The 25,128-nt window shown below is 32.8% G+C and overlaps 4 protein-coding genes across 6 annotated transcripts; all 4 read right to left on the reverse strand.

The window, feature by feature from the left end:
* Positions 1-1,130: 1,130 nt before the first annotated feature.
* Positions 1,131-4,562, reverse strand: LOC123203991 (pentatricopeptide repeat-containing protein At1g62910-like). 3 transcript variants are annotated; one of them, XM_044620504.1, is made up of 4 exons: positions 4,403-4,562; positions 2,561-4,097; positions 2,170-2,217; positions 1,131-2,082 (listed from the first exon to the last, which is right to left on the reverse strand). In XM_044620504.1, the coding sequence occupies exon 2, from the start codon at positions 3,580-3,582 to the stop codon at positions 2,734-2,736; it is 849 nt and encodes a 282-aa protein (XP_044476439.1). In that variant the 5' UTR covers positions 3,583-4,097; positions 4,403-4,562; the 3' UTR covers positions 1,131-2,082; positions 2,170-2,217; positions 2,561-2,733. The 3 variants fall into 3 exon arrangements, with proteins under 3 accessions (XP_044476439.1, XP_044476440.1, XP_044476438.1); XM_044620505.1 differs by having other exon boundaries at positions 1,131-2,094; XM_044620503.1 differs by having other exon boundaries at positions 1,131-2,217.
* Positions 4,563-6,429: 1,867 nt separating this feature from the next.
* On the reverse strand, positions 6,430-7,982 carry LOC123203819 (blue copper protein-like). The gene is made up of 2 exons (XM_044620264.1): positions 7,789-7,982; positions 6,430-7,095 (listed from the first exon to the last, which is right to left on the reverse strand). Exons 1-2 carry the CDS (start codon positions 7,979-7,981, stop codon positions 6,545-6,547), a joined length of 744 nt encoding a protein of 247 aa, XP_044476199.1. The 5' UTR covers position 7,982; the 3' UTR covers positions 6,430-6,544.
* Positions 7,983-10,400: 2,418 nt separating this feature from the next.
* Positions 10,401-14,029, reverse strand: LOC123204246 (MDIS1-interacting receptor like kinase 2-like). The gene is made up of 2 exons (XM_044620844.1): positions 11,193-14,029; positions 10,401-10,829 (listed from the first exon to the last, which is right to left on the reverse strand). Exons 1-2 carry the CDS (start codon positions 13,996-13,998, stop codon positions 10,537-10,539), a joined length of 3,099 nt encoding a protein of 1,032 aa, XP_044476779.1. The 5' UTR covers positions 13,999-14,029; the 3' UTR covers positions 10,401-10,536.
* A 3,208-nt stretch (positions 14,030-17,237) lies between these two features.
* Positions 17,238-21,172, reverse strand: LOC123204185 (MDIS1-interacting receptor like kinase 2-like). Its single transcript, XM_044620768.1, has 2 exons — positions 18,132-21,172; positions 17,238-17,768 (listed from the first exon to the last, which is right to left on the reverse strand). The coding sequence occupies exons 1-2, from the start codon at positions 20,938-20,940 to the stop codon at positions 17,476-17,478; spliced, it is 3,102 nt and encodes a 1,033-aa protein (XP_044476703.1). The 5' UTR covers positions 20,941-21,172; the 3' UTR covers positions 17,238-17,475.
* Between the last annotated feature and the right edge of the window lie 3,956 nt (positions 21,173-25,128).

Raw genomic sequence — 25,128 nt, forward strand, 5'->3', positions numbered from 1 at the left:
TTGAGCTCAATTTGTTTAAACCAAACAATAACCGAAATTAGAGCTAACTTGAATTAAATCTACCTTTAAAACATATAGATAGAATTTTATTTACGAGTTGAGGTTGATAATATATTCAACAATATTTGTTCTTCTATAATCAATTTTTATTTTTATTTTAAGGGTAAAGGATTATTTCTTGCTGAAGTTTTAGCTTAATTTAAAAAATATATTCATGATAAATAAAAAATTTAAACACTTATCTATTCATAAATTATCATTAAATTTTTCGTTAAATACAAGGGTAAAACAATTATTTAATAATAATATTAAAAAATATATAATTTTATTTTATTTTTTCTCTTAGATTTTAAAAATTAACATTTAACCCCTATACCTAAACTCTGAAAAGTGATATTTTCCTCCTAAATCCCTAATTTTTTCTTCACTCCTCCCTTCGGCCATGGGCGACCAATGCGGTTGGTAGTTGGGCGACTTGACAACGCTTATCATCCATTGTTTAGTGAGGATGACTCTTGTTGTTCAATCTGGATGATCATCATCCTTGGATGACAGTCATTTTCTAGATGACTCCGTCTTATTCCTTTGCTATTGGTTGACCATTCGCCAGAGAAAGTGACTGAATTTTAGGGGGAGAAAAGTAAATTTTTTAAAATTTAATGTAAAAAGAAAATGTTAATTTTTCAAACCAAAGAAGAAAAATGAGATATTATTTAATTATTTTAATGTTATTGATAAAATAACAAATTTACCTCTTAACTCTAACAGAAAATTTATAAGTATATCCTAACAAAGTAAAATTTAAATAAGTATTTGAAATTTTCATTTATCACAGATATATATTTATTATTTCAACAAAACTTGACTAGAAAATTGTCCTTTTCCTTTATTTTATTTATATACTTTATGTGATAAAAGGCCGAATGCTTCAGGAATTTTTTTTTCCTGAATATTCAATTCAAATTTTGGACAAAAATCCATAATAAATGCAAAAATAGTACTCAAATTTTCTTGTTTGAATCCATGTACATGAATTTGTGTTTCAATTTACACTTAGTTATAAATTTAAGTCAAATCGATCTCTCTCTAATTTTTTTTTTAATGAAAAAAATTTTTTGGGAGTCAGATGCTCATTCAAAGTTGAACTATCATGTCAGACCGTTTTTTTGAAGTTGAATCAACCGCATAAAACACCAAAAACAATAAAAACTGCTCGGTACAGCTTTTGTAGCTACTGATTGTCCACTCAATGGACTTCAGCTTCAACTTCACATTTTGAAAGAGGACTACTGCAGTCTCTTGTTTCTATCTTCCTCCGCAAAATATATCCCAATTTCCATCAATTTTGCAGCCTGGTTCGGCTAAAATTTCCATTCAATTTTTCATCAACCCACTCCTCTATCCTCCAAATTGCATTTTCCTTTTCACTGTCCTGGCAATTCTTGTCAACTCAACTTCTTACTCATTATCACATCCCTACCATCAGATTTGAAACCTGAATTCCTTACACCATTTCAAGAATCACCACTTCGTAGCCACAAACATCAACCGTGGAGGTGCTATGAAGTATCACAGCCTCTCTTGAGCCGAGCAACCCTTTGTACTGCAAGTCCCAGAGACTTCCCAAGTTTGTTTGCCACCCTGGAACAATTTGGCTATGCCAAAATCTGATATCTTGGTTCAAATGTACACTCTAGGTGTATGCTTTCAGGTTTCACATCACAAAGAATAACCTATTCTAGCCACTCATGGTGAGAATTAAGTGTTTGTCAAGAGATGAATTTTCAATATACTCATTGAATGAGCCTGTGACTGGCTTCTGAACTGAATCCCTAGATTTTCCAATTATACTGACTTCAACCCAAAATGTTTTTTTGTCCTAGATATGTATCCCCAAATCTCTTCATACAGATTGCTCTTTCATCATCTTAAACATCCTTGTTAACTTCACCGTAGCTCTTCCTCAAAATTTTGTGTTGCCTTTTTGAATTCAAGGTAAGTAAATCTCTTGGCTTGAAAGTGTGCGATATCCATCTTCAACTACAGATGGCACGCCATGTCTTCGGAAAAGGAGTAACCATCCTGATACGGGAACTAAAATTTCAATTGCAACAAGAACAAACGCAAAGTTGTAGAAGCAAATCCAAAAGAATTTCTGACCAGACTCACCAGGAAAGTGATACATAGACGTGTGATGATGTATACTCTCTGAATATCCTGAACTCATAGCAAAATGAAGCAATTAAAATAATTAGAGCAGTTAGAATTCAGGTGACTAACAACAAATTGATACAAGCAAATAATAATAATAATAATAATAGTAATATACGGAATTATATGTGCAGACTTATGATTAAAGGATGCTACATAGAAAACAGTATCACTTATAACATAAACTTACAGACATTCACAACCAAAAAAAAGAAAAAGTTTGTAAAATCAATGGCATCAACATTTATCAAGTCAGCTTCTCATTGGCATTTGGACAGCTAATGAAGGAAGCAACTCCCAACAATTTCACAATAATTTTAAGTATTATTACCAACAACATCAGACTTACATTTTTTGCTCTCCATAGAGATTAGCAGCTCCCTGGCATCATCAAATCTGTCCATAAAGCAATAACCATCTATCAAAGTGGTCCAAGTACATGTGCTTGGTCGCAAACCTCTTTTAATCATCAATCCCAACAACCCATTACCTTCCTCTATCTTCCCCACCCTGCAAAACCCATTAATCAATGTATGAAACATCACCATATCGGGTTGCAAAACCTCTTTCCCTCATCAATTCCAACAACTGGTTAACTTCCTCCATCTTCCCCTTCTTGCAAAACTCACTTATCAATGTATTAAACGTCACCACACCAGGCTGCAAACCTTTTTGAGCAATCATTTCAAACAATCCATAAGCTTCATCCATCTTCCCCACCTTGCAGAGTCCACTTATCAATGTATTAAACATCACAACATCAGGCTGCAAACCTCTTTGAGTCATCATTTCAAACAACCCATTAGCTTCGTCCATCCTCCTCACCATGCAAAGCCCATTTAGCAATACATTAATTGTCACTGCATTAGGCTGCAAACCTTTTTGAGTTATCATTTCAAACAATCCATAAGCTTCATCCATCTCCCCCACCTTGCAAAGCCCACTTATTAATGTAGTAAACGTCACCACATCAGGCTGCAAACCTCCTTGAGTCATCATTTCAAACAACCCATTAGCTTCATCCATCTTCCATACCATGCAAAGCCCATTTAGCAATTTATTAAATGTCACCACATTTGGCTGCAAACCTTTTTGACTCATCTTTTCCATCAACCCACTAGCTTCCTCCATCTTCCCTACCTTGCAAAGCCCATTTAGCAATGTATTAAATGTCACCACATTAGGCTGCAAACCTTTTTTACTCATCATTTCCATCAACCCACTAGCTTCCTCCATCTTCCCTACCTTGCAAAGCCTACTTATCAATGTAGTAAATGTCACCACATTAGGTTGCAAACCTTTTTGAATCATCATATCAAACAACCCATTAGCTTCATCCATCTTCCCCACCATGCAAAGCCCATTTATCATTGTAGTAAAGGTCACCACATTAGGCTGCAAACCTTTTGAGTAATCATTTCAAAATATCCATAAGTTTCATCCATCTTCCCCACCTTGCAAAGCCCACTTATCAATGAAGTAAACGTTACCACATTAGGCTGCAATCCATGATTTTCCATCTCAAAAAACAAGAGCTCACCACAAAACACCAACCATAAATTAGAGAGGTGCAAACAACCACATTTGGCTTAATTCCCTTACCCCTCATTTCCAAAAACAATTCCTTTGCCTTATCTATCAGCCCGTCTTTACAAAGACCATCAATAATACTACTATAACAAACAATGCCAGGCTTGCAGATAACACCCCTTGACCATTCCCATCAGCCATTTGTTTGAGTAATTTAAGGGCAATAGCCATGTTCCCTGTTCGACACAAGCCATTAATCAAAGTTCCATACGTAATCTCGTTAGGCCTAACCCCAAAGACAACCATTTTCTTCAGAAACTCCATAGCCTCCGTACTCCTCTTCTCCAAACACAGACCTTTAAACAAAGAAGTCAAAGTCACAGCATTTGGTTAAAACCACACCTCAAAATCCTCCCAAAAGCAACAAAACTATCACAAACTCGACCCACATTACAAAAGCAATTAATTAAAATATTCAATGTAATAAAATTCGGCAATAACCCAATCGAATCAATTCTACTGTAAAGCAAAATAACATCTTCATAAAAGTTCTTCTTAGCAACGGCTCCAAAGAACCTGTTAAATGATTCAATAGGAGGTGTGGGCTGCATTTGAATCATAAAATCAAAGACATAGCGTGCTTTATCGAGAGTAATATTACCTTTTTTAAAATCTCTTTTAAGGAATTTTTCAAGCTGGGCCACCTTCAGTACTGAATCTTCTCGTATATTTGTAGGTGCTTTACCTGATTTTGTGAATGAAGACGGGGAAGAAGAAAAACGACGAATCAAGCTTTTCAGCATCAGTGTCTTCTGCGCCCCCTTTTTTGGGGCTCAAACGGGGTTAGTCCTTCGTTCGTTTATATAAGAAACTTGTATTTTGTAGTGAAATTACAATAGTAACCTTCCTTCAACTATCTATCAGGTTGACCCCTTATTTATTGATTATGACATGAAAGTTTTCTTAAAAATTTTATAGCCAAACTTAATTCAAAATAAATGACATTTATAAGTTGAAAAAGTAGAATTTCTAAGACAACATTAAAAATTGTCTTAATCATCATTTCTTAATTAAAAAAATTCATTGTAATAGTTTTAATGGTTTAGGGGTTAGAACCATTTTTCAGTTTTATTCTTTTCGATATAAAATTAGAAAAATTTAAACTTTTTAATTAAAAAATAAAGTTCAATTACTTAATAAAAAATTAGTTTGATATCTCGTGTTGTTGCTATTTTTATCTTTGTATTAACGATTTTATATTCTATAGAGTTAGGAGAAATTTTGGTACTCTCTTCATCATCATCTTTTCTAAACCTAATTCTTTTTATCATTCCATGAATCACTACTCCATGTGAAGATTTGTAGCCTACTTTATAGTCATGTAACCCTTTGTACTAGGAATGTAGAGACTTCTAAAGTTCATTTGCTTAATTGAGACTAAGGTTAAATCCAAACCGAACTGGTTTAATATTAAAAATTATGTTCAATTTAGTTTAACTTAAATCAAAATTGTTTAAGTTGAACTTCAATCGAGTTCAAATTGAAAGGTTATTTTGAGTTTTTTTAAAAATATGTAATTTTGTTTTATTATTATATAAAACGAATTAATGTATATTTTAACATAAAATAACGAAACGAGGATGTTAAAAAAATTATGTTTTTTAAGTGAATTTTGTTTTATTTTGTAAATAAATTTATATGTTAGATAACTTATCTCCTTTCTATATGTTAAAATTAAAATTATTGAAATTATTGGACTTCCTTTGAGTAAACCAAAGTGTTAGGACTAAATAAATTTATCCCACTAGTGGTAATTGTCATGGCCTTATAGATTTGGCATTAGAATTGCCCTTAGGGTACCTCAAACACCCCCATACTCAAGGTCGGCTGTGTATATAACTTTTTTATGAATTTATGTAAGGATAATCCAATTTCTTCTTCAATATATGATTACTACCAAATAAGATAGGATAAATCTTAAATTTAGTAACTAACTTTATGATTATTTAATTAAGTAAATAAAAAATTTGATCTTAATATATTGTTATATAAAACTTAAATTCATATTAACTTAAATTTATATTCTCTTATACGTATAATTTTTTTTTTACCGTTCAAATTATTGATCAAGGGTTTCTTTCTTCAATATTGCTCATGATTTAACTCGTGCATTCTCCACACTTAATAGTCTATGAAACCAAACAACTTCACGCTTTTATCACGTTGCTACCTATACCGCAATGATTGCACCTGGAGCTGACATAATGGACGGAAGTAAGGGTTAGGGGTAGCTTTCGACAATTTTGTACATATTGTTATTTTGTTTGATGATTGCTAAAAAGATTGTAGTTTTTGGTGAATGTCCCCTCGATGTAATGCCTCCATGTCTCTTTTGTGAAGCAATGAGCTGCCTAGCCCTCATAGCCTGTAAGTTATGCTTCACAAAGGTCATTTGAGCTTCTCGACAACTTATTTTAATTCAACAATGATCGTCAACTCATACCCAAGCTTTTCTTCTTCGTTTACATTGCGGCGCTTTGTTTTTTCAAGTTTTTAAGGTTATGTTCTGTTATAACGTGGTTTGCGGGTTATATATTATTGTGATGTGATTTTGTTTTACACATAATTTTTCCCATTATTACAAACTCATGAACAACTACAATTCAAAACGGGAGAGATGATTAAATTTCTGCAACTTTCAAGAGAAATGAAAGGTTACCCAAAACAGATTGGCGATCATACTCTACTAATATGGACCGGTTTGTAGAGAATTATTAATGTCGTCCTCCTCATCTTCACATCATCAAAACAAGAACAAACCGAAGCTAAATCCTGATAGGAGAAGAGAAATGATAAAGGGCAGCAGAGTTGAATCACTTACCCACTGGTAGTCCGACCAACGATCCACTTTGATCATCCCCGCAATGCCGGAGTTTTTACAGGGACAGGGTGAAGGAGCCGTCTGATTTTCATCCGGTGACGGTGAAGGGAGCACAACGTCTGACTGTGGAATGGATAGGTCCGGCGTATGAGGCAGTGGAGACGGTAGATTCGGCGCAAGCGGCAATGGAGGCGACGTACTTGGAGGTGGTTGTCGAGTACGACGGCCTCCCCCTCCACTGCGGCTGGTCTCGTTGCTGGTGGATTCAAGCTCAGGAAGGACGTCCGCCTGAAGCTTGAGGCCCAATGCGCAGTGCCCTCTTCGCCCGCACATGAAGTAGCGTGTCCCTTGTCGAGTCAGCTGGATCACGGTCTCGCCACTGCTGTCCGTACTGATTGGGTTTGTTGTACGACACGTGGTGAATGCCTGATGGTCTACTTCCAAAACATCATGGGCCGGCGTGTATTTGAACACTGCTCCAACAATACCAGAAAAGTTTGTTGTCGTTATTTTTCACAATACCAATTATATCCTCACTCTATTTACTGGCCTAGTGTTTTTTGCCGTTAGAAATTGAAATTCAGAAAACAAATCCCACATTTTCTTTCTATTTTCATAGGAGCCAAACAAACTAAACAGAAAACTAATAGTCGATTGTGATATATTTAAATTTAAAATTGAATGACAGTAATTATGAGGTCTCATGCAATAGAAAATGAAAAATTCAAAATCTAATTTACAGCAGAAAAAGGGACAACCATTTTTCGATTTATCAGAGTCGCACATAAAGTGCTTGGTTGCTGGGAAAAGAGGTAAGAAAAAATCCCTCATTTTTTTTCACAACCACCGGGAAAACCAATATTGAAAACAGTAACTGACCGTCCTTTAACAAATCTTTTTTCTATTTTCCTAGCGGCCAAACAAAATGAAATGTACCGAAAAAATTCACAACCAAGCGCTATTTTGTAATTTAAGTTAACCTTCGTCTGAAAATTGACCATGCAACTGAGCTTGTGGTATTGTTTGATTGCAGCGAAATTAGTAAATTACAGGGACAAAGAGAAAATAATCTCACATTTTCTTTCTAATTTTCCTAGCAGCCAAACAAACAAAAGCTAACCGAAAAAGAAAAAGTAATTAGTTAGTAAAGAGAGAGAGGATGAGACCTAGAGAGTCACCGACGTGAAAGGTGGTGGTGGCGGACCAAGCTTGGACGTTGGAAGAAAGATCCCAGCCGGAAGATCCACCAACAGAATGATTTGTTGCAGCAGAGACGCCGCGTAACAGAATCGATGCTACCACTATCATCATGATAACCTTCACCGCCCATTCAGGCCTCATCCTCCTCACTTTCGCCATCAACTTTCTTACTTATTTTCTCTGCAACCAAACGGCAGCAAGCATACATCAACACACGAAATCACTCAACATAACATTTCCACTCATTTACCACAAATTATAATCAACAACTACACAACAAGACCTGGAATTCATAGTTTTATTGGAGAAATTATCCAAAGAAATTCGCAACAGTAGAACACGTGATGTAATTATATAATTGAACTACTAATAAAAAATGGTGGCGATTAATTTCCTTTTTAATTATGATCTCGGCAATCAAGCATCAACACAAGTATATAAACAAACTTGCTAAGGTGAAGCAGTTAATTAAGTAGGAACACAAGATTCAAAACGCAGGAACAGATTCAGCAGGAGTCAAACAAAGCTAAAGCAAGCAATAGCTCTAAATTATAAGCACCATCACAACGCTCTGAGATTGATAAATTTCGAAGAAACTAGTAGATTGATTCTAGCTATATGATCAGCGCACATTAATCTGATTAAATCATCAACAAAGCTAAATAAAAATAATTATCAGAAATAAGATGATGATGCCTTATCTAAATTGCTAAGGTTAATTCAACAGCAAAGATACATCAGAATCAATCATTATTGCGCACCATGAAAACAGAGTAAACCAGAAATGCTAGCTAGATATTGAAGAGATTAATCATAAAAACAAATCGAATCATATAAGCAACATGAACAGATCATTGCATAATTGAAATGGAATATTCGAGAGAGAATACCAGTCGCTTAAATGCAGCAATGGAATAGTACACAGTGAGGCTGAGGCGAAAGCAGAGTGTTGAGCCAATTTATAGAGTCGGAGAGGCGAGGGAGGGAAAAGTTCCTTTTTGCATCGTTTGTTTGTTGGACTGGTGAATGTCCACCACTCTCGCGCATATAGCGCGTGTGATCTACATTCTCTAACCGTAATATGGCTATACAGTGTATGTACAGTAATAAATTATTAATTATTGGAATTTAAACAATTTTTATTTTTAATTATATCTAGTATTTTTAAAAATTATTTTCTATGGTAGTATTATTGAAGGAAATAAAATAGCTTAAATTCATATTAAATAAATTAATGATATATAATTGTTAACTTCATTTTAGTCTTGAAATGAAATTGTAAAGTTTTATTTTCTAATTATAAATTAAAATTCGGTTTGAATATTTAAAAAAAAAACATTTTGGGCCAACTCTTTCGGTCCAAGACCTTCATTAGAAGAGCATAAGTTCATGGATGGATTTAAGCTAAACTTGATTAGTTCAAGTCCAATTCAACTACAAGATAGTTAGATCAAGACCGAACTTAGAGTGTTTGAATTGTTAAATTGAATAAAAACTAAGAAGAAGCAAAAGACAAATGTAGATCTTAAGCCAAATTGAAAAACGATTTGAGATCATATAGTACGAATCACCATCTAATTCTACTCCTAAGCCAAGACAAATGTAGATTTTCTGCATTTCGTTTGCTCCCATCAATTTTTACGCCATTTTCAAGCATAAATTTTCTCGTAACAAAGTACATAGGCATAGACAAAGATAGGGGTAAATCTCTTAATCTTGAATTTTTTTAATTAATAAGAAACTTTAACTTAAATTGAATCGTCTTTTTGGAGACAAAATACTTCTAATCTAATGATCTAACATACAAATATTATACTAGATTAATAAAAAAATAATTTTGATATGTTATCAATGAGTTTCGAGCCCATACTCTCTTGTTTACTCAAACTATCTCTTAATGGTGTTAGATTACCTTGATTCTCGTACATTTCATTTCATGCTCCACCCCTATGCGTAGAGATGTCATTTGGAGTTCTAAGAGATTTTCTAGAAGTTTCCAAAATTTTTAAAAATAAATAAATTATAGTGATCAATTAATCATATAAATGAAAAACTTTGTAGACCTTCCAAGTGGCGCATTTACCATAATTTGTGTAATATTTGAATAATACTATGCATACATAATTTTGATATATAATTTGAGTATACATAAAATATGTCATCATACGATTAAATATTACTTTATCTTTAATTCAAAACCATTTAATTAGATAATGACACATCATCTATATATGTAAATTGTGTATAAAAAATACGTATATATAGTTTTATTGGTAAAATTTACATAAAGTCTTATTATATGTATTAACAATATGTACAAACATGATTATAAATGTTAAAGTAATAATTATTAATTTAAAATCAATTAATTATATAATAATATATCATTGTTTCTATAACCTAAAGACAGGTTAGCCATCTGTTAACTATTAAAAAAAAAGAAATAGCAATATAACTTCTAAAATTTTATTTACTATGTTTAGATTTAATTATTTTTTCATCGGCCATTTATATTTTTCTTTTATTCAACTTTGACATATTTACGTTTTATTCTTGGATTCGCAGCTGGGTTTGCATATCCTTCTCAAGTCTTGGTGTTTTTAATTTTCCAAATAATAATGTTGCAACAATATAAAATTCAGAACTTAGAAAAAAAAAAAAAACTGTATTTGACTGATCCTCCTCCAGGTGTGATAGTGGAGGAAGGAATTGACTTAGCTGCAGAGTGTTTGAGCCACAGTATGCATGGTGGGTCTAGATTGTGGATTTCCATCTATGCATAAAAGGGCCATCTCCTTGATGGAAACCAGTTTGTTCTGAACTTTCAGGGAGGGAAATGGAAGCCTCGGATCCAACATATCACCAAGCTCCATCTTCATGTTGGCAGAAGAACCTGAAGATTGGGAGAGAAAATCTCTCGGATGTTTCCCCTGGATTACTTCCATGGCCAACACCCCAAAGCTATAAACGTCACATTTCTCTGTCACCTTCATTGTATAGGCAAGCTCTGCAAAAACAAGGAATATGTATCACCATCTAGTACTGTTTGTGTTTTGTTTAACATAGCCGAAGCTGGAGGGAGGGAACAGTTTACAAATGGCTTAAGTAATCAATAAAACCCAATTTAGTTAAAAGTTATGATTAGAATAGAAATCATTAGTGGACATTAACATACTATATATTAAGATTAAAAGACAGTTGTTCAAATATAAGTAATCTTGACAATTATACGGATTCAAATTCTCAAATGGTATGTTTTAAGTATTTCTATAATCTGAAAGAATTTAATTCAGTATGCATAAATCATGTGGTTCTAAGATTGAATTAATTTCATTTAGTTCATGTAAAATAAATCTTACATAATAAATACCTGGTGCAACGTATCCATATGTGCCTGCAAGTTCAGTCCAATTGGAGGAGTCTGGGTTAAGAAGCTTGGCTGTTCCAAAGTCTGAAACATGAGCTTCGTATTCTGAATCCAGCAGGATGTTCTTGCTTGATATGTCGCGATGGATGATTGGTGGGAAGCAGTCGTTATGCAGGTAAGATAGGGCATCGGCCACTCCTTTTATGACTTTCAGTCTCTTGCTCCAGTCTAGCTCAACTGCTGTGTTTTCATTGCCCAGGATTGAGGCCAGGCTGCCCCTTTCCAGGTACTTGTAGACCAAGAATGAGTGTCTGGAATGTGAACAAAAGCCAAAAAATTTCACAATATTTCGATGCCTTATTACTGTTAAAGCTTGTATTTCGCTTAAGAACTCTTTCTGATCTGCAATACTGGAATACAAAGCATGAATTTTCTTGACTGCTACAGTGTTGCCTGATAGTTCCGCTTTATAAACACTTCCTTGACCTCCTCTCCCAATGCAATATTCTGAACTGAAATCATTTGTTCCTTTCAAAATTTCTTCATACATCTTTTTCCCATCAAAAATTGAAATTGAAAAGACCTCTCCATAGTTTTCATCACTTTCTACTTCTTGGGAGTCTCTCTTCCTTCTCCGGGAAGTTCTGAGAATTCGGATCAGCACAGCTGAAAAAACAAGGACTGCTAAAACTGGGAACAGAATTGCAAGGATGATCGACGATCTTTTGCTCAATCCGTATTTGCCTGAGTCGGAAGCTTTCGAACTTTTGCAAGGTTGCAATCCGATAACATCACCGCACAAATATTTGTTCCCTTGTAATGCTCCTATGGAAGCATTTCGAAAGGCTGGGGAATTTGGAATTTGACCCTCCAAGTCGTTGTAGGAAATGTCAATACTAGTCAGGGCTAGCATGTTTTCAAATCCTCCTGGAATGAACCCAGAGAGGTTATTGTGGGAGAGATTCAGCTTCTGCAAAACTTCCAAATCAGATAATTGAGAAGGTATGTTTCCCCTGAGTAAGTTCTGACTCAAATCTAGCTCTGAAAGTTGACTTAGCTTGCCCAACTGAGTTGGAATTTCTTGGCTAAGCTGATTGTTGCTCAAATTCAAGTAATAGACTTTCAACAAGTTCCCTGTATTTCCAGGGATTGAATTGCTCAACCTGTTTGCCGACAAGTCGAGACGGGTAATATCTGAAAGAGATCCAATTTCCAGAGGTATACTGCCGGAAAGTTTATTCCCATTCAAAATCAGCTCCTCTAGCAGATTCAAATTTCCAAGTTCTTTCGGAATCTCTCCAACCAGGAGATTCGAAGAAAGATCTAGTCTACCTAGTTGAGTCAAGTTACCTAGCTCAGCTGGTATGCTGCCACTGATATCATTAGCAGAAATCTTTAGGGTGCCTAATTTTGCACACTTTGCCCAGTTAGATGAGATTTCACCGTGGAATTTATTTTGACTGAGATCTATGTATTGCAGTTGTGGGTAGATCCCAAAATCTTCTGATATATTACCAACAAATTCATTTTTTTCCAGGCGGAGTCTCTTCAGGCTTGTGCAATTTCTCAAGCCTTTCGGAATCGGACCTTTCAAGTTGTTGCCATTCACTGTGAAGTTCTCAAGTGAACCACTTTGACAAATATTATGGGGCAAAGAACCAGTGAAGTGGTTGCTATCCAGTGACAGGAGAGCTAACTTGAAATTTCCAATTTCTTCAGGAATTGGACCAGAAAGATTGTTGTTTCGGAGATAGAGAGTTTCCAAATTGCTCAAATTAGCAAAAGTAGGAGGAATATGACCACTAAGCTGATTTTCACTCAACTCTAGATAAATAAGAGACTTCAGGTTTCCTATTTCATAAGGAATTAATCCAGAAAGTTGATTATCATACAATTGAAGACTAGTTAGGTTTTTCAGACCACCTATTGTCCTTGGAATTGAACCAGAAAAATTATTAGAATAAAGGCTTAATTCATAAAGGGATTTAATGTTCCCTATTTCTCCAGGAATGACACTAGAAAGTTTGTTTTCAAACATGTACAGGAAATTCAGGTTTCTCAAGTTTTCAAAACTTGAAGGGATTGGTCCGGATAAGCTATTGGTACTCACATCAAGTGTAACCAGATTAGATAGGTTTCCAATCTCTGGAGGAATTGAACCAGAAAGTGAATTATTATAAAGATAAAATCGACCCAAGTTGCTCAAATTACCCAAGGAAGCAGGAATTGAACCATCCAAATAGTTACTAGACAAGGTAAGATCATTAAGGGTAGTCAATTGGCCTAATTCCTGTGGAATTGAGCCATTTAACTGATTATTATTCAGGTGGAGGGTCTCTAGATTTCTTAACAGGCCAATTTCCTTAGGAATTTTCCCATGAAATAGATTGGCTGACAAGTCAAGGTACTTTAGTTTTGAAAGGTTGCATATTTGTGTTGGGATAACACCGAAGAGATGATTTACACCAAAATCAATGAATTCAAGAAAGGGAAATGATAAGAAGGATAATTCATCAAGAGTACCTTTTAAACCTGAAAGAGACAGGTTGAATTTATTGATTCTTCCATCCTGGTTGCAAGAAATTCCAGACCAATCTGTGCAATGAGTAGAATAGTTGGTGGCATTAGCAGGAGAACGAGTCCAGGAAGACAGGAGAGAGTTGTTCTGGTTTGGCAGGCTTGCTTTCCATTTCAGAAGAGCTTCTGCTTCTTCAGTAGAATCAGAAGCAACATTCTGAGAAAATTGAAACACAACCAACAGAATCATGCAGACAAATGAGATTGCTCTCTCCAAGCTTGACAACGCCATTGTTTTTTCAGTTGCTGCAATGTAAAGCTACTTTAGAACCCATATATATAAAAAACTGAAGAAATTCAGGGCAGCCATGAAGACTTTGCAGAAGTCTTCCCAGTGATATTTCGGTAATAAGGGGGCATTTGGTTGGTGCAGATAAAGATCACACTGGTAATCTATATTTTATTATTTGTATTACTTTATTTGATTTATAAGTAAAAAATTTCAATAATCTTTTATTAATATTGGTGATGTGAAAAGTAATATATGAGATAATTTTATTGTCAATTGCATCTTAGATACTAAAAAATTACTAGTTAATCTTGATTTCATTATAATTATATTATTTTTTATTAATTTTTTAGGCTAAAAATAACCTTATTTTCAATTAATATAACAATTAACATAAAAAATATTTTTAAATAATTATATTTAAAAATGTTTAAGTAAAATAATAAACTAGTATTCTTTTATTACCTTAAATAAAATATAATTCAAAATTTATCAAAATTTATCAAATATATTAATTATTTATACTCAATATTTTTTTATATAATTTATATTTAAAATAATTTTATAATTTTGATAATAAAATATTACCTAAACCAAATACATCATAAATATTATCAAAGAAAATGACACTCCTGGTCAATCTTTATGGCGATATTTATAAATTAAACCAAGGAAGTCTTTGTTCCCCGTTTCACTGTCTCAAAAGTACTTAATTTTTTTATTAATTGAAAATCAACTTTCCCAAGTCAAGGTCTTGTGAAGAGGTAGGTCCCCTTTGATTGATATGCTTCAGCATGAATTTTCTCTGCCATTTATTGGCGAAAGATTATTTCCCTGGAAATTTATTATCCGACAGTGACGTTCTTTGAAATTCTATCAAAATAAGAAAAGTCAACTCTATGGTGCTTGGATTGAAAAACTACCCATTTTCTTGACCAATCACTAGGTTTTGTAACATTAATGGTCTAACAGAAGTTTACGTGGATATCTTTTATTTGGACACATAGTTCATTTTCAGACTATCAAGTCTTTGAGAGTTTTTAACTTAAAACATGTTTATACAATTTAAGAAATTTATAAGTTATTTAATTAGTATTATCTTAATATTTTTAAATAATATAAAATATATATATAAATTTAGATAGTTTCGATGTTTCTATATTTCTGATATGTGATAACTTTTATTACATATGGAATCCAGTAAACTAGAGGAAAAAAAAAAAAAAAAGACTTCACTGGTTTTATCTAGTACGAAGGGGACAAAAGGTCACAAACAATAGATTCAGAAATTTAACAAGTGTCCTTGAATGATAAGATTTAGTTGCATAAACGACGAGACACACTCAGAATCGTTCAAATTTCCAAGTTATTTCGGAATCTCTCCAACCAGCAGATTCGAAGAAAGATCGAGTCTAGTCTACCAAGTTGAGTCAAGTTACCTAGCTCAGCTGGTATGCTGATAGTGATATCATTAGCAGCAATCTTTAGGGTGCCTAATTTTGCACGCTTTTCCCATTTAGATGAGATTTCACCATGGAATTTATTTTGACTGAGATCTAAGTATTGCAGTTGTGGGTAGATCCCAAAATCTTCTGATATATTACCAACAAATTCATTATTTTCCAGGCGGAGTCTCATCAGGCTTGTGCAATTTCTCAAGCCTTTCGGAATCGGACGTTCGAAGTTGTTGCCATTGACTGTGAAGTTCTCAAGTGAATCACTTTGACAAATATTATGGGGTAAAGAACCAGTGAGGTGGTTGTTATCCAGTGACAAATAATATGGCCATACAGTTTGTATGTAGAGTAATAAATTATTAATTATTGGAATTTAAACAATTTTTTATTTTTAATTATATTAAATATTTTTAAAAATTATTTTCTGTGGTAGTAGTATTATTGAAGGAAATAAAATAGCATAAATTCATATTAAATAAATTAATATATATAATTGTCAACTTCATTTTAGTCTCGAAATGAAATTGTAATGTTTTATTTTCTAATTATAAATTAAAATTTGGTTTGAATATTAAAAAAAAACATTTTGGGCCAACTCTTTCGACCCAAGACCTTCATTAAAAGAGCATAAGTTCAAGATGGATTTAAGCTAAACTTGATTATTTCAAGTCCGATTTGAATACAAAATAGTTAGATCAAGATCGAATTTAGATTGTTTGAATTGTTAAATTGAATAAAAAGAAACACTTAAATTAAGAGAAGAAGAAAAAGAATAACTAAGAAGAAGCAAAAGACAAATGTAAATCTTGAGCAAAATTGAAAAACGATTTGAGCTCACATATTACGGATCACCATCCAACCCCACTCCTAAGCTAAGACAAATGTAGATCTTCTGCATTCCGTTTCCTCCCATCGATTTTTACACCATTTTCAAACATAAATTTTCTCATAATAAAGTACATAGGCATAGACAAAGATAGGGGTAAAGCCCTTAATCTTGAATTCTTTTAATTAACGAAAAACTTTAACTTGAATTGAATTGTCGGAGACAAAATACTTAGAATCTAATGACCTAACATACAACTATTATACTAGATTAATAAAAAAATTAATTTTGATATGTTATCAATGAGTTTCGAGCCCATGCTCTCTTGTTTACTCAAACTATCTCTTAATGGTGTTAGATTATCTTGATTCTCATACATTTCATTTCATGCTCCACCCCTATGCATAGAGATGTCATTTAGAGTTCTAAGAGATTTTCTAAAAGTTTCCAAAATTTTTAAAAATAAATAAATTATAATGATCAATCAATCATGTAAATGAAAAACTTTGTAGTCCTTCCAAGTGGCGCATTTACCATAATTTGTGTAATATTTGAACAATACTATAAATACATAATTTTGGTATATAATTTGAGTATACAGATGATATATTATCATACGATTAAATATTATTTTTTCTTTAATTTAAAACCATCTAATTAGATGATGACATATCATCTATATACATAAATTATGTACCAAAAATACGTATATATAATTTTATTTGTAATATTTACACAAAGTCCTACTATATGTCTTAACAATATGTACAAACATGAGCATAAATGTTAAAGTAATAATTGCTAATTCAAAATCAATTAATTATATGATAACATATTATTATTTGAATTATTATTGATTTTATCTATAACCTAAAGAAGGGTTAGCCATCCGTTAACTATTAAAAAAAAAGAAATAGCAATATAACCTCTAAAATTTTATTTACTATGTTTAGATTTAATTATTTTTTCATTGACCATTTATATTTTTCTTTTATTCAACTTTGACATATTTTAGTTTTATTCTTGGATTCGCAACTGGGTTTGCATATCCTTCTCTAGTCTCGGTGTTTTTAATTTTCCAAATAATAATGTTGCAACAATATATAATTCAGAGCCTAAAAAAAAAAAAAAAACTGTATTTGACTGATCCTCCTCCACTGGGGATGAATAGGTGTGATAGTGGAGGAAGGAATTGACTTAGCTGCAGAGTGTTTGAGCCACAGTATGCATGGTGGGTCTAGATTGTGGATTTCCATCTATGCATAAAAGGGCCATCTCCTTGATGGAAATCAGTTTGTTCTGAACTTCCAGGGAGGGAAATGGAAGCCTCGGATCCAACATATCACCAAGCTCCATCTTCATGTTGGCAGAAGAACCTGAAGATTGGGAGAGAAAATCTCTCGGATGCTTCCCCTGGATCACTTCCATGGCCAACACCCCAAAGCTATAAACGTCACATTTCTCTGTCACCTTCATTGTATAGGCAAGCTCTGCAAAAACATGGAATATGTATCACCATCTAGTACTGTTTGTGTTTTGTTTGACATAGCTGAAGCTGGAGGGAGGGAACAATTTACAAATGGCTTAAGTAATAAATAAAACCCAATTTAGTTAAAAGTTATGATTAGAATAGAAATCATTAGTGGACATTAACATACTATATATTAAGATTAAAAGACAGTTACTTGAATACAAGTTATCTCGACAATTATACAGATTCAAATTCTCAGATGATATGTTTCAAGTATTTCTATACTCTTAAAGAATTTAATTCAGTATGCATAAATCATGTGGTTCTAAGATTGAATTAATTTCATTTAGTTCATGTAAAATAAATCTTACATAATAAATACCTGGTGCAACGTATCCATATGTGCCTGCCAGTTCAGTCCAATTGGAGGAGTCTGGGTTAAGAAGCTTGGCTGTTCCAAAGTCTGAAACATGAGCTTCATATTCTGAATCCAGCAGGATGTTCTTGCTTGATATGTCGCGATGGATGATTGGTGGGAAGCAGTCGTTATGCAGGTAAGATAAGGCATCGGCCACTCCTTTTATGACTTTCAGTCTCTTGCTCCAGTCTAGCTCAACTGCTGTGTTTTCATTGCTCAGGATTGAGGCCAAGCTGCCCCTTTCCAGGTACTTGTAGACCAAGAATGAGTGTCTGGAATGTGAACAAAAGCCAAAAAATTTCACAATATTTCGATGCCTTATTACTGTTAAAGCTTGTATTTCGCTTAGGAACTCTTTCTGATCTGCAATACTGGCATACAAAGCATGAATTTTCTTGACTGCTACAGTGTTGCCTGATAGTTCCGCTTTATAAACACTTCCTTGACCTCCTTTCCCAATGCAATATTCTGAACTGAAATCATTTGTTCCTTTCAAAATTTCTTCATACATCTTTTTCCCATCAAAAATTGAAATTGAAAAGACCTCTCCATAGTTTTCATCACTTTCTACTTCTTGGGAGTCTCTCTTCCTTCTCCAGGAAGTTCTGAGAATTCGGATCAGCACAGCTGAAAAAACAAGGACTGCCAAAACTGGGAGCAGAATTGCCAGGATGATCAACGATCTTCTGCTCAATCCGTGTTTGCCTGAGTTGAAAGATTTCGAACTTTTGCAAGGTTGCAATCCGATAACATCACCGCACAAATCTTTGTTCCCTTGTAATGCTCCTATGGAAGCATTTCGAAAGGCTGTGGAATTTGGAATTGGACCCTCCAAGTCGTTAAAGGAAATGTCAATGCTAGTCAGGGCTAGCAAGTTTTCAAATCCTCCTGGAATGAAGCCAGAGAGGTTATTGTGGGAGAGATTCAGCTTCTGCAAAACTTCCAAATCAGATAATTGAGAAGGTATGTTTCCCCTGAGTAAGTTCTGACTTAAATCTAGCACTGAAAGTTGACTTAGCTTGCCCAACTGACTTGGAATCTCTTGGCTAAACTGATTGTTGCTCAAATTCAAGTAATAGACTTTCAACAAGTTCCCTATATTTCTAGGGATTGAATTGCTTAACCTGTTTGCCGACAAGTCTAGACGGGTAATATCTGAGAGAGATCCAATTTCCAGAGGTATACTGCCAGAAATTTGGTTACCATTCAAAATCAGCTCCTCTAGCAGACTCAAATTTCCAAGTTCTTTCGGAATCTCTCCAACCAGGAGATTTGAAGAAAGATTTAGTCTTCCAAGTTGAGTCAAGTTACCTAGCTCAGCTGGTATGCTGCCCGTGATATTATTAGCAGCAATCTTTAGGGTGCCTAATTTTGCACACTTTGCCCAGTTAGATGAGATTTCGCCATGGAATTTATTTTGACTGAGATCTATGTATTGCAGTTGTGGATAGATCCCAAAATCTTCTGATATATTACCAACAAATTCATTTTTTTCCAAGCGGAGTCTCATCAGGCTTGTGCAATTTCTCAAGCCCTTCGGGATCGGACCTTCGAAGTTGTTGCCATTCACTGTGAAGTTCACAAGTGAACCACTTTGACAAATATTATGGGGTAAAGAACCAGTGAAGTAGTTGTTATCCAGTGACAGAAGACCCAACTTCTTTAAATTTCCTATTTCTTCTGGAATTGGACCAGAAAGAGAGTTGTTTCGGAGATAGAGAGCTTCTAAATTACTCAAATTAGCAAAAGTTGGAGGAATATGGCCGCTAAGCTGATTTTCACTCAACTCTAGATACATAAGAGACTTCAGGTTTCCTATTTCATAAGGAATTGGTCCAGAAAGTTGATTATTATACAATTGAAGACCGGTTAGGTTTTTTAGACCACCTATTGACCCTGGAATTGAACCAGAAAAATTATTAGAATAAAGGCTTAATGCACGGAGAGATTCAATGTTCCCAATTTCTCTAGGAATAACACCAGAAAGTTTGTTTTTGTACATGTATAGGTAATTCATGTTTCTCAAGGTTTCAAAACTTGAAGGGATTGGACCAAATAAGCTATTGGTACTCACATCAAGTTCAATTAGATTAGAGAGGTTTCCAATCTCTGGAGGAATTGAACCAGAAAGTGAATTATTATAAAGATAGAATCGACCCAAGTTGCTCAAATTACCCAAGGAAGCAGGAATTGAACCATCCAAATAGTTACTAGACAAGGTAAGATCATTAAGGGTAGTCAATTGGCCTAATTCCTGTGGAATTGAGCCATTTAACTGATTATTATTCAGGTGGAGGGTCTCTAGATTTCTTAGCAGGCCAATTTCCTTGGGAATTTTCCCATGAAACAGATTGACTGACAAGTCAAGGTATTTCAGTTTTGAAAGATTACATATTTGTGTTGGGATAACACCGAAGAGATGATTTACACCAAAATCGATGAATTCAAGAAAAGGAAATAATAAGAAGGATAATTCATCAAGAGTACCTTTTAAATCTGAAAGAGACAGGTTGAATTTATTGATTCTTCCATCCTGGTTGCAAGAAATTCCAGACCAATCGGTGCAATGAGTAGAATAGTTGGTGGCATTAGCAGGAGAACGAGTCCAGGAAGACAGGAGAGAGTTGTTCTGGTTTGGCAGGCTGGCTTTCCATTTCAGAAGAGCTTCTGCTTCTTCAGTAGAATCAGAAGCAACATTCTGAGAAAATTGAAACACAACCAACAGAATCATGCAGACCATTGAGATTGCCCTCTTCAAGCTTGACAAGGCCATTGTTTTTTCAATTTCAGCAATGTAAAGCTACATCAGAACTCGTATATATAAAAATTCATGAAATCGGGGGCAGCCATGAAGACTTTGCAGAAGTCTTGGCTGTGATAGTTTGGTACTAGATGTTATGAAAAGGAAATAACACTCCTGGACAATTTTCAATGACCATATTTATAAATTAAATCAAGGAAGACTTTGGTGCTTATTTCACTGTCTCAAAAATCTTAATTTCTATTCATTTGAAAAATCAACCTTCCCAAGTCAAGGTCTCTCTGTTTTATTGGATGGTTTTTCAAAGTATATTGATGATGGTAAAGAGGTAGGTCGGTCCTCGTTGACTGATGTGCTTGTGCATGAATTTCTCTGCCATTTATTGGCTAAAGATTATTTCCCTGGAACTTTATTATTAGAAAGTGAATTTCTTTGAAAGTCTTTAATAATTAGAAAAGTCAACTATATGGTGGTTGGTGGTACAGAAGTAGGTCCTGGTTGACTGACGTGCTTGTGCTTGAATTTCTGTGCCATTTATTGGCTAAAGATTATTTCCCTGGAACTTTTATCATTAGAAAGTGAATTTCTTTGAAAGTCTTTAATAATTAGAAAAGTCAACTATATGGTGCTTGGTTTGGAAAGCTACCCGTTTTTGTGTCTGACCACTCTATGTTTTGCACCATCCTCGTCTTACAATACGATATTGTTTACTTTAAATACATAATCATCATGATTTTATTTTTGAGTCAATTAAAAAAATTTATATTATATTTAATTAGATTTATTTTAGTTGACTCCAACGATATAAGATTTATATACAAACTTAATATCTCTCACATTTTATCGATATAAGATTTTTGTAAAGATGTTACAAGTTTGGATGTTGCTAAATTTACGAAATCTGATAACTTTAATTAAATATGTAACTCAGTAAACTAAATAAAAAAAAGAAAAACAGAAAAGTTTTTCCTGGTCTTAGCTAGTACAGAGGGGATTTTAAAAAAAAAACCCCAATAAAACCTGGTTTGCAAGTTTCTATTTCCATTAAATGTACTAATATTTTAATATTAAAATTTTAAATTAAAAAGTAGATAAGTTAAGGCATAATACTACTCTACAGCTAGATTTATTTTAAAAGTCAAACACAAAACTAAAAAATCTCTTATATGTTTCCACTAAACTTCAAATCTCAATGTTCAAAGATAACAACTTCAATAATTTTTTGCAGTAAATAGAAGGTAGGTTAGGTATTAAGTATAATTTTTTATTAATTTAGTTAAATAATTTGGTAAAAATGAACTTTGTATAATTTATATAAATTTGTTGTGTGAGTAATATAAAAAATTTGGTTTATAATTTTTTTTTAATACTTTGTTTTAAATGTTGAAGAATTTGTGCTATTGAAATTTGAAGTTAAGAATTAATTATGAATCAAATGAAATTTATGTGAATAATTTTTACTTTAATGTTGTGTTTTATATTATTAGTATAAATAAATATGTTTAAATGTAGTGATAACTTTAAAAATATTTAATAGATGAAACTCATTTTAATTAATGGAATAATGGTATAATATTATAAAAATATTAATTTAGTTGTTCATATCATTTATTCAATTATTGTGGTTTAGATTGAAATTGATCGATTAAACCAGTTGAATTAATCAAACTGTGAACTATTAAGATAATCAGTTCAATTATCGATCCAGTTTTAAAGAAATTAGAGGAGACAATGCATACAAACAATAGATTCAAAAGTTTACAAAGTGTCATTGAACGATAAGATTTAGTTGTATAAAAAAGGATGATACTCATTCTTCATGTTGGTCTAAACAGTGGATTTGCATTTAAGTATAAGATGGTCATTTTCGATTCAAATCAAGCTTGAATTTGCCTTTGACTTGGATCTCAAATCCACTTCTAAATAATCACTTCTAAAACCAAAAGAAAAAATAAAATGCAAATCTTCTACTTTCCTTTTCCCTCTTATTAATTTTTACACCAATTTTGAGCATAAATTTCCTCACAATGAAGGCAGAGGGTCCATTATCCTTCCGTAGTCTGTAACCTTGAAAATTTGCTTTGCTGTCAATTGGGCTTACTGAGTGGGGCTTGACTTGTTCAAGTTCAGGTCCAACTTGTTCAAGCGTGAGCCTACAAAAAAATTTCAGGTTTGGACTTTAGGTTTGCCTATTTGGATCTAAGTTTTTTTTTTTTTTTTCCAACCCAGTTCATTAAAACTTTTTGGGCTTCACGCATGTTTTGAGTCAATTTTTCGCCTGTCCTGTAACTTTAAAAACCTGTGAAAACACCCTTATAATTTCTTACAAGTTTAAAAACATAACAAATACATTTCTACCCATAAAAAAACATAACTCAATAGACTATTTTATGTGTAGATCCAATCGAGACTTGAATTATATTAAATCTGAAACTTAATTTTTTGGGTCAAACAATCAACCCTTACGCTTGCCTGACCCAATTAATAAGTCTAATTACTTTGATAATAATGTTATGTGTATATATTTTTATTATAAAATTTAGATACATATATGATGTGAGATCATGTGATTGGGTGGTTGTTTATCTTTAATTCAAATTCATTCAATTATATAATGACATATCATTTGTATATCTAAATTATGTATTAAAAATATGTATATATACTTTTATTGATAAAAAATATGAATAAAATCATTGATTTTTTGACCCACTTACTTTATTGTTACTCTCCTTTACCCTCCTATATTTTTTTGTAAGTTTACCTTGATCCCCATATATTTCATTGCTTGCTCCATCTCTATACATAGAGATGTTATTTGGAGTTAAAAGAAATTTTTTAGAAGTTTCTAAACATTTAAAAACATATAAATTATTGTGATTAATCAATCATGTAAATCAGGAACCTTGTGGTCCTTTATTGTGGCCAAGTAACGAGAATTGTGTAATATTTATAGAGTACTTTATGTATTAATGTTGAGTGTAAACACAAGTGTAAATGTTAATATAATAATAAGTGTTATTTTATTATTAATTTAAAATTATTTAATTATATAATCATAAATACACGTTTGTGATAAGTGTTGTTGTCGATACTTAAATTAAAATTTTAAATTCCTACAACAAAAATGTAGTAAAAGAAAAATAGAGATTGTTCCTTCAAAGAATTCCAATTAGTACGTCGTCATAAATCAATCAAAACAAAGAAATAAGAGGGGTTTTGAATTCAATGCGAATTATAGTTAAAAATAGTAAATAAAATTCAACAAAATAATCTAAAATAAATATTCAATTGAACAAACCTTGGTCTACGGTCACCTTTACCATTAAAACTACGATTGATTATCGATAACCAAAAAATATTAAATTAATTATTCAAATATTCGTTGTGGTATTAATTATCTGTCTTTCTTTATGATTAGTTAACCAAAAATATGTATTTCAGTTAACTCTTATTGATTAACAACTTGGATATGATTTCGAATTTAATTAAATAATAACATTAAGAATTAGAAAGACCAACAAAACAAGACAACACAAGCGTACAACTTTGCATTTAATCTAGTTGAATATTTTCCATAGGAATTACAATTTTTGAAGAAGCAAACAATAAATCCCAGTTGCCACTTCAATTAGATGGATTGAACAATTGCGAATTCAGCATCTAAATTAGCAGTAGATCGTATTAATCAATAAACTAATCGCGCGTTTTAGTAATCAACTAATACAATCATAATAAATAATCCAAGAAAATAATAAATACTTGAATAATTAAAAGATGTATTAAAGAACAAAAATTAATTTCACAATTCTTATAGTTCCATGGTTTCAGATCCTTTCAACCAAGAGAAAATATTCAGTCACTGTAAACCATATTTAGCGTTCTAATCCTCTAATTACAATCATGATTCCCAACAAAATAAAAATAAATATATATATATTTTCCTTCACTCAAATCTGGAAATAAAAGTCAATAATAATCTCCTAATCCAGGCTAACAAAAATAATATGTATCTTTCCAAAAAGAAAGGAAAAAATATATATCCTTCTTTATCTATTTAAAATAATCAACTTTTCTAGCTAATAACCAATCTTTTCTAGGAAGCAAATCTTAATTTTTTTGGAATATTTCAGTTGATCTGGATGTCCAAATTTAAATTTTGAATTCTGCTCTCATTATTTCACGTGCTTATGCCTAGTC

Source organism: Mangifera indica, chromosome 20 (genome assembly GCF_011075055.1).
Source record: "Mangifera indica cultivar Alphonso chromosome 20, CATAS_Mindica_2.1, whole genome shotgun sequence".
NCBI classification, from domain to species: Eukaryota; Viridiplantae; Streptophyta; class Magnoliopsida; order Sapindales; family Anacardiaceae; genus Mangifera; species Mangifera indica.

Excerpts from the sequence above, each read along its gene's own strand:
- LOC123203991 (XM_044620504.1), bottom strand. The coding sequence starts at position 3,582 with ATGATAAATGGGCTTTGCATGGTGGGGAAGATGGATGAAGCTAATGGG.
- LOC123203819 (XM_044620264.1), bottom strand. The coding sequence starts at position 7,981 with ATGGCGAAAGTGAGGAGGATGAGGCCTGAATGGGCGGTGAAGGTTATC. Across the intron at positions 7,096-7,788 it reads TCACGTCGGTGACTCTCTAG|TGTTCAAATACACGCCGGCC; the intron begins GTCTCATCCTCT and ends TTGTTGGAGCAG.
- LOC123204246 (XM_044620844.1), bottom strand. The coding sequence starts at position 13,998 with ATGGCGTTGTCAAGCTTGGAGAGAGCAATCTCATTTGTCTGCATGATT. Across the intron at positions 10,830-11,192 it reads ATATGGATACGTTGCACCAG|AGCTTGCCTATACAATGAAG; the intron begins GTATTTATTATG and ends TTGTTTTTGCAG.
- LOC123204185 (XM_044620768.1), bottom strand. The coding sequence starts at position 20,940 with ATGGCCTTGTCAAGCTTGAAGAGGGCAATCTCAATGGTCTGCATGATT. Across the intron at positions 17,769-18,131 it reads ATATGGATACGTTGCACCAG|AGCTTGCCTATACAATGAAG; the intron begins GTATTTATTATG and ends ATGTTTTTGCAG.